Source organism: Mustela putorius, unplaced genomic scaffold (genome assembly GCF_011764305.1).
Source record: "Mustela putorius furo isolate JIRA1106 unplaced genomic scaffold, ASM1176430v1.1 tig00004035_pilon_pilon_pilon, whole genome shotgun sequence".
NCBI classification, from domain to species: Eukaryota; Metazoa; Chordata; class Mammalia; order Carnivora; family Mustelidae; genus Mustela; species Mustela putorius.
The window spans coordinates 5,826,268-5,838,613 of record NW_025422171.1 but is presented as its reverse complement, the minus strand read 5'-3'; the positions used below and the strand labels follow the sequence as shown (position 1 = coordinate 5,838,613).

The window sequence follows — 12,346 nt, the reverse complement described above, 5'->3', positions numbered from 1 at the left end:
TGCAAAGCCTAAGACCTTGGGAAGCTATTACCCAGCCCTCTGTAAGTGGGGCTGTCCGCTTCTGGGACTCCAGAATGTGAGCACCGATGAACATATGTGTGCACACAGGAGCTTGTGTGCAGGTGCACAGAAACACACACACCCCAGGATGGACTGTGGGGTGGGATCTGATTAGTAGCAGATTCCAAGAAGTTAACAGGAGGGAGGAAATTGGGTGGGAGGTATTTCCTACATGTGACAGCACTCCTCTAACATCATAGCTATTATCCAACCTATGCCTGTGGACATCTGATAGAAAGACATGCTGGAATCATCCATATTTGGCAAGAAGACCATCCCTGTCTGCCACAATGGCTTCTCTAGGGTCTGAACCAGGTAAGAATAGAGACTTGTGTCTGAAACCAGGTGTGTTTGCAAGCTGGGGCGCTGGCTGCTCCCAGACCATCCCTGGGGGCCTGTGGAGAGGGGTGTGTTGGGGTCACTGTGTCCTTGCACGCAGAAGGGGGAAGAGGAGATGGCAGACGGGAGCACTGTTCGTGTAGGGGTCCAACCAGGAGTGGGCCCCGATAGGGCATATCAGGAAGTGATGTCACTGCCTGGATCACAAAGGCCTTCAGAACTTGGAACCCCTGCAACCAGGCAGCCAGTCTAGTCCAGTAGCAGGGTTACTGGACTCAGGACCTAGACACAGAAAAAATGTTTTCCTGTTGTGTACCTAGTTTCCGGGGCTCTGGGTACCAGAACCGCCAGGAAAATGACTTGATCCCATGCTGCAGACATTGGCTAAAACCACCCCCCCAATGCCGAAGGTCCTTTCGAGGGAGACGCCATAAGGTACTTACTTCTGAGGAGACTAGGCGATGCCCACCCCTCTGAACCATTCTAGGGTAGCCCCATCCCTTCCTCTGGAGTTTGAGGGGAGGAGGGATATGTGGGGGTTCCTGCCCATGGGCTGGAGGAGGGTGAGTACAGTGGATACCCTGGTGATCCCTTCTTGTTCACACCAATGTCAGGGTGGGCAGGGTGCACAGGGGATTCCTGAGGTGACTCTGAGCTGTGCCAGAGCACATCCAAGGCCCTGACGCTGGGCCACGTTTCTCTCCTTGGGGGAGGGCTCTGCCACCTGGGCTGTGGTGTGTCTGGAATGGAGCGCCCTAGGTCTAAAGACCAGCAAAAAGCCTCCAGACAGGGCTCTAAGGCCTCCTGCCTGGCTGCCGGGCACTGTCTCTATAGAAAGCTCCAGAGGACATGGTGCAGGAGGTGACCGAGGAGATGGCCTGCTCTCCTTCCTCCAAGGACAAGAAGCCGCACAGGGCCAACAGAGTCTGGCGCTGGCTCAGGGTGAGTGCAGGTGCTGGGGAGACCCGACCTCTGGGGCACCCATGCAGCACCAAGGGCCCCACTTCCTAGAAGCCAACCAGGCCTCCTAGAGTCCTGTACTCCCGTGAATCTGAATCCCATCTCTTCCCCAAACTGGCCCACATGGTCCTGCCCACGCCTTGGACAGAAGCACAGCCATTGTCCTAATACTTATAGGAGTATCATTAAAGAGACTAGACCAGGTCTCATCCCGTTGATTTAGACTCCTTTTGCCCTGGCCTAGGCATTTTCCTAACTCGTGCTCCCAGGTGCCCCCACTGGCCCAACAGTCCTTCCTCAGCTTCTGCAAGTCTTGCAAATCATTATTTGTAAGAGTGAATTGGGAGACTTTGATCCAAATGGACATGGGGCCCATGGTACTCTGTCTCTTGCTCTGCGCTTTGGTATTGATGGAACACATTGTTGGGACCCCCCACACAAAGGAAAAGGAACAGGGGCCTCACTGCACTGCACTGCATGGCAGTCTAGAAGGCCAGTCATTGATCACAGCCATGGAGCCCTTTACTGGGGCAGGACTGGATGTAATCCCCTTCTCTGGCCAAGGCACAGTGCTGCATCCAGCAGCCTCTGTGCCTTCTTATCCTAAGCCCTCTCGCCTTAAACATCTCTGTGTTCTCGTCTCAAGAATGGGATATGTTGGGTGCCGGGTGGCTCAGGGGTTTCAGCCTCTGCCTGCAGCTCAGGTCATGGGTCCTGGGTCTCTCAGTCCTAGGATCGAGGCCCACGTCGGGGGCGTGGGGTCCTCTGCTCAGTGGGGAGCCTGCTTCCCCCTTTATGTCTGGCTGCCTCTCGGCCTACTTGTGACCTCTCTCTCTGTCAAATAAATAAATAACAAGTCTTTCAAAAAAATAAAAAGAATGGGCTATGTTATCAGAAATCACAGGATCCATGCCACTCATGCAGGGACGTGCTATCCATACTCCGCTCACAAAGGGACCTCAGATACTAGCAAGTTGAGACATCATTTCTTTCAATTCTTTGTATGGATACCAAGAACATTTTCTCTTTGCCTTAAAGGCTTCTTAACTGATTGGCTGATTGATGGATTTGAGAGAGAGACAGGGGGAGAGTGGGGAGAAGCAGACAGAGAGACTGAATCCTCAAGCAGACACTGGCCTATTGACACAGCCCTACGAGGAGAGCAGTCTCAGGACATGGAGACCATGACCTAAAGCAAAACCAAGAGCCTTAGGCTGAACCCAATGAGACACTGAGTCAGTGATTGTTTTTTTGGACTCTGGGCTCTCTTGTCCCACCTCTTGCAGAAGTCCCTGAGATCTGGGGGCTCATTCTGCCCTCCAAGCCCCAACCCTCCTGGTGGCCACAGCACTGACTCATGTCTCCTCTGATTCACCTCAGGGGAAAAATGGTTCAACCAGGAAGAGGACGAGGACCTCACTGCTGATGGCAGAGCGGGCCGACAAGCTGGAGGCCGCAATTGATCACCTGGTTCCTGCCATCCTCAGACAAGATCTACACTGTGTCCACACCTTTCTGGACACCTACGACACCTTTGCCAGCACCGGGGAGGTGCTGGACCAACTATGTGCAAGGTGAGCACCCTCCCCTGCCGCTAACTGCCCCGTGGGATTAGGCCAATGCCTGGTTGTGAGACTTTGGCAGGTCCCCAAGCTTCCCCAAACTTCCCCTTGCTCCTAACTGGGGCAGAGGTATTATAGGGACTCAGTGGTAGGTGTCAGAAAGGGTACCTGGCAGCCTGTGCCGGTGGAAAAGTCTGCTGGAGGGCCTGTGGGCATGCTCTTTGAACATTCCCATGCCCGTCATGATGAAGCCTCTGCCTAATCCCTGACTCTCACTGTGATCTTGAGCAGGGCTCCTTTGCCATTGAAAGGGAGATCTGAGATTCTTTCTGGGGTCTGTGTCTGGATGAATCCAGAACAGTCATCCCTGGGGTGAGCAGCGCCAGGCCCCCTCAGATGTTCGTGATGGGCTCGTTGGGGCCCTTTCATTCAGCAAGCATTCAGGAAGCCCTAGTAGATGGAGGCAATTATCTCGAAGCTGAATGGGATCCCGGCACAGAACAGACAGCACCCCCCCAGGCTGCAGGCTAGTCGAGGGTCAGAGGGTGAGAGCCAACATCCACAGACATCTCATGTGATGCCCCCTGGCCTCCTCTAGATTCGGGTGCTATTACTCCACGTATGAAGAGGTCAAGAGACCCCAGGAGCAGCGAGACATGTGAGTAAGCTTTGGCTGCTCCAGGAGGGCCTTCCCTCTCCAGCAGGGTAGTGAGGGTCCTGTGAGTTCAAGGGGCTGATGGACCTTCATGCACACCTCTGTGATTCCTGCTTTAGGGTAAAGGTCTGAGAGCTTCTACTGGAAACTAGGAAGGTGCCCTGGGGAGCTGGGGTAGGTGTGTGAGCACTGTGGAGAGCAGAGGGGCATGGAGGACAGCTTCAACCCCTGAGAGGGTCATGCTCCATGCCTACCACCTCCCAAACCTCTCTCTGCCCAATTCTGGGACCCAGAACGCAGGATTTAGGAACCATCGCACAGCAGTCTGTTGGCACTTGCATGCTGGGTGCTCAGAGGGGGCTCAGGGAGAGTGGTGACCCAGTAGAGCCCAGGGAGCAGCAGATATCCCACACCCTGTGGGACGTGAGTGTCAGTGGAAACAGACCCACTCTCATGGCACCTAGTGAACGGGCAGAGGAGGTAATGGTGGAGGTACGGGGAGGGTCCTGGGAAGGCCTGGCTAGAGACAGAGTCCCTTTGTACCCTCCTCGGTTGGATCTTCACGGAGCAGAGGCGAGTGCAGTGAGGGTAATTAAGAGGCCAGACACCACCCCTCCCTGGGCACATGCAGTTGAATTGAAGTGGCTCGTGGCAAAGGAGAGAGACTGAGGAGAGTGTGTTCAGCTCCCCTAAGAAGTCCAGAAATGATCATCCCATTGATCACAGACTCCCACTCCTAGAGGCTTTTGGCCAGCCCGCCGTCTGGGAGCAGGCCTGTCTAGGGCAGGACTGCCAGGTCGCAATTGGACAAGGAGTCCAACTGGTCTCGAACAGGAGCTGGAAGCCCAGGGGCCCAGGTTCCTACAGGGGTTCCCTGGAATATTGGTTTGGATGCATACCTTGTCCTCTGACTTTTCTGTCTCCATGTCTGTCCCCAGGGCCATCTATGCCATCCTAAACACCTGGGTGGAAAAGTATCCAGGGGATTTTGTGCAGCCTCCGGAGTTTCCCAGCTTGCATACGCTGCTGGCCTACCTGCAGGTCTATGTGCCGGGCTCGGACCTGCAGAGCCGTGCCCAGCTTCTGCTGCCAGAAAGTCAATGCCCTCCCAGAGAGGCCATGGAGCCAGAGGCTGGGGGTGAGGAGGACTGGGGGTAACTGGTGTGGGCCTGAGGAGGAGGCAGGGTGGGCCACCCTGAGGAAGCCTCCGTAGATTGTAATTGGGCCGAAGAGAGTGAGTCGTCTCAGATCCCTGTCCTCATGGGCTTCCGTCGGGGATACCTTCTGGGGGCTGGGTCTTGAACGCAGGCCACGCTGAGTGGTGGGGAAAGGGAAAGGCAAAAGGGAAGTCAATCAAGCTGATGATGCTTTCTCTTCTTGGAGCTACAGCACCGGCCCCAGAGCAAAATCTGGAAGTTGTTCCAGCAGCCCCTCTGGCACCCGCTGCACCTCTGGAGCCTGAGCTGGTCTCCACCATCCCTGCTACAGCAGCTCACAGTGGGTTAGGGAGACCAGTGACCCCACCTGACCCGTTGGGACCAGGGCAGATGGTCGTCAGGGCCCTCGTTCACTTCTCTGCCACGGAAGAGCCACTTGGCATTGTGCCTTTACTGGATGACCAGCAGGTTCCTGTCCCTGAGCTGCTGCCGCCTACCTCCGTGGAGCAAGCAGTCTGGGCCGACAAGCTGCCGCCCCCTGCCTCCGTGGAGCAAGCAGGCTGGGCCCACAAGCTGCCACCCCCTGTCTCTCCGTGGAGCAAGCAGGCTAGGCCCCTGAGCAGCAGCTCGTGTTGGTTGGACCCCCAGAGCATATATCCCCCTCCCCCATCATTTCCTTTTTTATCATATTTGTGTTCTGTGTTCACCTCTATAATTACTTCATAGATTTAATTTATTAAATAAAGTAGAATTTGAGTTTATATAACATTTTACTCGCATCCTTTGCAGTGGGATATGGAGGTCTCATTAGGTCCATGCAGAGTGTTGCACAACCATGTCATTCTATGACGTTTCCGTCACAGAGACACCCGCGCTCCTCATCGCTCACTGCTCTGTCCCTCCCCCAGTCCCTGCAACCACTGCTCTTCTCTCTGTCTTCTTGGCCACTTCACCTCAACTTGGATTTTCCTGTGCCTGGAAAACTACAATATGGCCTTCTGTGTGTATCTGCAGAACATAAGAGTGATTCCCCTCTTTTCAAACTTTTTTAGAGACGATATAGGTATTTTCATTTTTCTGAATCTTCTGCCAAAAGAAACAATGAAACATTCAGCACAGCACAAAACAAATAACTCTTTTCTCTGGTACACCGCCAGCTAACTGCAGAGAACGACCCTCCCTTTTGAGAAAGAGCAGAGCTGCTACCCTATGTGGTGTGCGACGTGCTGGAAAGAGCCGCCAGTACCCACAGAGCAGTGGCCCTCCCAATACCTGGTTGTGTATGCTTGTCTGCACACAACACACAACCCCCAGGAGTCCACAGAATAGTGACCTTGAACTGATAGACACCCTTTCGATACAGGCAGACCCCCCAAATAGATTTCATTATCCCGTGTACTGTTCATCTGAAATATCATTGTTCTTTGTGATTCACCTGAAAATGCTCCGCCCTGGGGACAGACATGGAGGCAGAGAAGTCAGAAGACAGGGTACGCATCCAAACCAAAATCCCAAGGAACCCATGTGGGAACCTGGGTCCTGGGCTGCCAGCTCCTGTCCGAGATCAGTCAGACTCCTTGTCCACCTGCGACCTGGCAGTGCTGCCCAAAAACAGGCCTGCTCCCACAAGGCAGGCTGGCCAAATGCGGCTAGGAGTGGGAGTCCTTGATCAAAGCGGTGAGCATTTCTGGACTTCTTAGGGGAGCTGGACACCCAGAACACCAGGTAACAAGAACTAAAGGAGCGCCAGCACGGCCTGGCCACCAGCAGTGGTGTGCACACGCTCGGGTCCTGCACCGCTGAGGAGACCACTTCTCCCCCAGTGGGACCGGGCCTTTCTGACATGCTGGGTTTCAATGACACGTCAGTGTATCAGGCTGAGTACTCAAGAGGATAAATGAGTTCCCTCTGCTGGCTGAGCCCTCACCATTAGGTAGAACGGCCATGGTTTCATAGCAACCATTCCAATCTATGCCTACAGGGCCTTGAGATACGAATTCTGTTACTGTTTCAGGCCTTTTTGGTCTTTTTCACTACCACAAGGACAAGTCAGTAAGTTAGATGATAGACAAATGAATTCCATTCATCCTGGATTTTTCTGCTATTCTTTACGTGAAAGTACTTTTAAAATATATATATATATCTCACATAGCACTATACAAATGCTAGTTATTACAAATTACATCCAAATGAAGCTAGATGCCTCAGAAACTGGCATTCTTATTGTTTATTTTTATTTAAAAAAATCAGTCATTTTCCTACTTGGCTCAGAATGAGAAAATTTCATCATAGTTCAGTTTTAGGATTCCTCTAAAGTGATCTAGAAACAAAGACAGTAATACACATTCTTCCAACTTCAATACCAAAGTATATACAACACTCATCAGGAGCTGAAACACTTTCATGAGCAGACAATGACCAACTACAGAATGTCCTGGTGGGTTACAGTCCCGAAGGTGGTGAGAAGACCTACTCTCGGACACCAGTGGTTTGGCTGAAGGAGTCTCTCATGTACAATGAAAACTGAGTTCTGACATCCTGCTTTTTAGAGAGAGTTAACAAGATTAAGAAAGAGGTTTTAGAAAAGCTTTTCAAAAGGCCCCACACTTTGACCTGTTTTTTCTGGTGAAAAATGCACACGAAGTCTAAGCATGTACATGTGTGGTAAATGACAGCTTTTCTTTTTTTTTTTCTTTTTTCTTTTTTTTTTTTTTTTAAAGATTTTATTTATTTATTTGACAGAGAGAGATCACAAGTAGGCAGAGAGGCAGGCAGAGAGAGAGGAAGGGAAGCAGGCTCCCTGCTGAGCAGAGAGCCCGATGCGGGACTCGATCCCAGCACCCTGAGATCATGACCTGAGCCGAAGGCAGCGGCTTAACCCACTGAGCCACCCAGGCGCCCAAATGACAGCTTTTCTAAAGCAAGAGCATGAACATCTAAATCTCATGGCTGGTCCACTTGAGAACCTTCTTAATAGTCATGGACAGAATGGCTTTATTCATTTTTATAAACAGATACACCAAGTCTTTTTAGCTTAGTTCTTACTATTAAATTTACCTTTAATAAGGTAAAGGGTTTATTTTTTAAGAATGTTTTAATTTTTTAAAAATTACAAAAAATCTTTTTTACAAACTCATGGCCCGGAGAACAAGACCTGAGCTGAGATCCAGGGTTGGATGCTTAACCGACTGAGCCACCTAGAGGCCCCTTAAATTTATCTTTTAAAATATAATAACCTAAGGAAAAAATTACCCTTTTCTTCTATAACTTGATATGCCATTGCCACTTTCATCTCTGACCAGGACCTTCCCCCTCACACCCTGGACAAATGAATTTACTATGTTCCATAATGAGAAATGTTGTCATTACGATTATTATATGAAACTGCTGAAATGCTCTCAGTACCTTGGAAGCCCAAGCCACATGACCCACGACTGGGACCAGCTGCAGTCCTACTCATTCTCACTGAAGGTGCCTGGCTGCTCTTTAGTAGCTTGGGCTGCCTCATCGACAGTCTGGACCTCAAGTGCTTTCAGGACAATAGCAGGGGATGCGGCGCTGACTTTTAGCATAGCCATGTCCTCACTGTGACTTCAATCGTTCAAATCAATGCCATTGATATTCAGCAATATATCACCTGTCCAAAGGAATAAACAAGAAAATGAGATGAGCTACCAAGTCATTATCTTCCCTATGCATCCTGTTATTTGTAATTTTTTCACATCTCTGTCATTCTTACGATATCGAGGGAAAAATCCAATTCATGGAAAACATTCCAAAACAACTGAAAACTTTAAGATATTTTCATCATATATAGGAAAAAATGTGGCTTGAGGCACTGTGATGTGACTGGAAGTCCAAGTCATTAGACCTCGTTTTGCTAATGTGCAGGACCTGGGCATGTTCATTTCTCTTCTTTGGGCTTCAGTGATTTCTGTAGTTCTTTCCTGCTCAAAAATTATTTGATCTTTTGCTCTTAGAAATGAATTTTTAACATAAACTGTTTTAGAGTTACACAGTTTTATAGATATAGTCCTACAGAGTTTGCTCAGCGTGAATGTATCAGAATACTTAAAGAGAAGAGATCCTTGGGTCTATACAAAGAAATGAAACTTGTGATTTGAGCATCTTTTGCTTAAGGAAGAAAAAAAAGTGTTTGTTGCCCTGCCAAGTAATATAGTAAAAAAAAAGGGCCACGAGGATTATATAAAAGGTTAGGAAGGAAAAGATGAGTGTTCTATTTTTTGGAGGGTTTTTTCCAACATAAAATAATGCAATGATCTAAATAAACATTAGAAAATAACGGAAAGGGCGCCTGGGTGGCTCAGTGGGTTAAAGCCTCTGCCTGCAGCTCAGGTCATGATCCCAGGTCCTAGGATCGAGCCCGCATCGGGCTCTGCTCAGCCGGAAGCCTGCTTCCCCCCCACCCACCCCCCGACTGCCTCTCTGCCTACTTGTAATCTCTGTCTGTCAGATAAATTAATAAATTCTTAAAAAAAAAAAAGAACGAAAACATCATCAAACTGCAGCAATTTTCCTTCCCATTAGGCGTTTTTCTAACCTTAGAGAGAGGTTTTACACTTATATATGGAAGGGACACTTTAGAAGATTTTTAAAAAATCATATTTAATAGAAAATTTGGGGAATATTTGTTACTTTTTTCAAACATGAGTGGCATGCAGGGAGAAGATGGGAGAGTTTCACTGTTCCCAGCCCTCCCTATCTTACCTCTCTTGATGCGTCCATCACGTGCCAGACAGCCATGAGCTGGCACACTGGTTACAAGGATGGGCAGTTCACCACTCTTGCTTCCTCTGCCCCCTGCCAGTGACTATCAACCTACTTTAATTCCTGATGCTCGATTATGTTACTGCTTGGTTTCCTTTATGTCAGAGTGTTTTCTTGTGCTTACTTAAAACAAAACAAAAAAAAAAAAAACAAAACAAAATAAAACACCTTACACATCTTTGTTTCACCCCTATCATTGTAGGAGATACCCATATCATTAAATGCTCTGGTAGGTTATAGAACCGGAAGGTCTGGCCTGGATTATTTTCTACTTTTTCTATCTTATTTGAAAAAAAAAAAATTTTAAAGCTGTTTTCTTTTTTTAAAGATTTTATTTATTATGTATGTATTTATTTATTTGACAGAGAGCAAGAGAAGGAACACAAGCAGAGGGAGTGGGAGAGGGAGAAGCAGATTCCTGGCTGAGCAGAGAGCCCCGATGTGAAACTGGATACCAGCAGCCTGGGATCATGCCTGACCGAAGGCAGATGCTTAATGACTGAGCCACCCAGGTGCCCCTCTACTTTACCTATTTTAATGCTCATATTGAAAAATATTTTTCTCTAATAATAACCATCTTTACTTCACAGGGATACTATAAGAACACAAGTTATAATGTGTTTGAAATGCTCTGAATGCTTTATAAAAAGGGCACTACAGAGATAATGAGTTCTTCTCAATAAAAATTGATTTTCCCCACTTGTATGGAGGTGAAGCGGAGAGTGAACGTTACAAGAGCAGGGAAGTCACAACTTTGGAACCACAGCTCCTTCAAGCTTTGCTTGTGTCACCTGTTTTCGGCAGGGAGCCTGCTTCTCCCTCGGCCTCTGCCTGCCACTCTGTCTGCCTGTGCTTGCTCTCTCTCCCTGTGTAAGCTGGAAAAAAGGGCAATCTGGTTCTTTTTGTCTTGGCCACAAAGGTGTCAAAATGTCAAAACCAGCTATAAGAGTTCCTCCACGGAGAATCAGTTTAGGAGCTGGGGTAGAAGGAATACAGGGTAAGGTGTCCAGAGAGCTGTGCCAACCTCATGCAACCAGAATACTACTAATATCATAAAAGGACAGCAAACACAGGAATGCGGTAAATATGGTAGGATCAGAAAATGGATTTTACATAAGGTGGATTAGTTATGTTTCCTGTATTCTCCTATTGCCTCTTCGGATTTAGTCAAGAACAAAACACTGGAAGTTCAGTCTGTGTCAGCCAGGCCAAGTGCAATGAAGGAGGGGTTTTGGGCCCAAGTGTCGAAGTGGAAATCACAATCTACAAGAGGCAGAATACGGATGGGCGTGGAAACCAAAGCCAGGAACCCCAGTTGAAAGGTCAATCCTTGCTGCTCTTGGAGCCTAGTTTGTCTGTCTTCCCCTCTGGACATTTCTCTTGAAGAACTAAAAATCTTAGAGGTTCTAAGTTTTGTTTTAATGAAGAAGACAGCTATTCCCAACAGGATATCATAACCAAATCCACTCTTTTATTGACTCAGCAAGTTTGTCCTGGGTATCGACTCCAGGCACAGCTCTGTGAGAAGCCTGTCCCATAGTACATAATAACGGCGGCTGCCATCCCCAAAGGAAGACACTGCATTTGAATAACTCTCTGTGACCAATTATGCATTCAGTGGTGAAGAGAAGGAATGTCTTCAGCACTTAGTGTGAGAAGAGGTCTGAATGGGTGAAAATGGCAGGGCAGGGCTTTCTGGATGAAGGTGGGGAAGCTGTAGCACAATGGGGACAGGCTGGAACGTGGAGGGAAGCAAGGAGACTGCTATGTCTGGCTTTTCTGCTACATTATACATTCTATGAGGGCAGGGCTTGCTTTTTGCTCTTAATTATACCCTCAGCTCTGACCACCATGCCTATGATGTTTCAGTAATACACCGATGGCTACAGCTGAAAGAAAAAGCAAGGGTGAAGGCTGAGGGGACAGGTTGTGTAAGACTTCAAAGAGGACCTGGACTATTAGATTAATCAGTATGGACTTGATTCTCTGGTCCAATCTATCCAGGGAAAGCAGAGTCACAGGTGAATTAACCTGACAATGTCATACCGGATTTCAGAGCAGAGTAGGGAGGCAGGGGTTTTGATTCTCCTGGGTTAGACATGAAGCAGTGAGGGCTCAGACCAGAGAGATGGCAGGGAAAAGAGAAGGGGTGAATACAAACAGACTGTGCGGAAGGACCCAGCAGTGAAATGGAGGAGGCAAGAGTCCTTGAGCTTGGGTTCCTAGAAGACATCTTTTATCATTCATGCCTATTTCTTCTCTCCTAAATATCCATTCTTTTAGCTTCAAGTACCACATACACTTGCATGGGTCATATATCCAGGTCAATTTTCACACTCTAGAATTCACATGAACAGTAGATTTCTGGACATCTCATGCTCATCAGTATGCCCTCTAACATAATATTATCTTGCCCGAAGCAAGTTCATTTGTTGGAGTAGCTCATTCTTTTTAAAGAGAAGAGGGAGAGGGTAGCACCAAGGATTAGTGCAGAGTCAGGCTGTTTGTGGATGAGAGTGCATTTGAGAGCCAACAAGAGGTGGTCATGATTCCCGAATTCTATCTTAAATTCAATGCTGTAAGTTTTAAGTAACTTGTGCTGTGTGACCTGTCTTTTCTAGATTATAGAAATCCGTGTAGAGAAGGATGAATCAGACAACAAAGGAAACTGATGGATGGTACCCTGGGACTAGGGATAGAGCCAATGGAACAAGAGAATTTAGCAGTGAAGGTGGCCCCGAAATAGACAACCATGGAGACCAAGCCAGGACGAATCCAGCTGGCCTGGAGAGCCACACAAAGAGGCACATGCGGGATCCAATTTA

The 12,346-nt window shown here is 48.4% G+C and overlaps 1 protein-coding gene across 1 annotated transcript; it reads left to right on the top strand.

The window, feature by feature from the left end:
- Positions 1-699: 699 nt before the first annotated feature.
- On the top strand, positions 700-12,193 carry LOC123389808 (ral guanine nucleotide dissociation stimulator-like). The gene is made up of 8 exons (XM_045072407.1): positions 700-834; positions 1,234-1,341; positions 2,740-2,933; positions 3,520-3,579; positions 4,515-4,714; positions 4,966-5,368; positions 11,362-11,452; positions 12,143-12,193. Exons 2-8 carry the CDS (start codon positions 1,249-1,251, stop codon positions 12,191-12,193), a joined length of 1,092 nt encoding a protein of 363 aa, XP_044928342.1. The 5' UTR covers positions 700-834; positions 1,234-1,248.
- Positions 12,194-12,346: the final 153 nt, after the last annotated feature.

Coding starts and splice junctions, on each gene's coding strand:
- LOC123389808 (XM_045072407.1), top strand. CDS start 1,249: ATGGTGCAGGAGGTGACCGAGGAGATGGCCTGCTCTCCTTCCTCCAAG. Junction 2,934..3,519: donor CTGGACCAACTATGTGCAAG/GTGAGCACCCTC, acceptor GGCCTCCTCTAG/ATTCGGGTGCTATTACTCCA. Junction 11,453..12,142: donor AGGCTGAGGGGACAGGTTGT/GTAAGACTTCAA, acceptor TGTCTTTTCTAG/ATTATAGAAATCCGTGTAGA.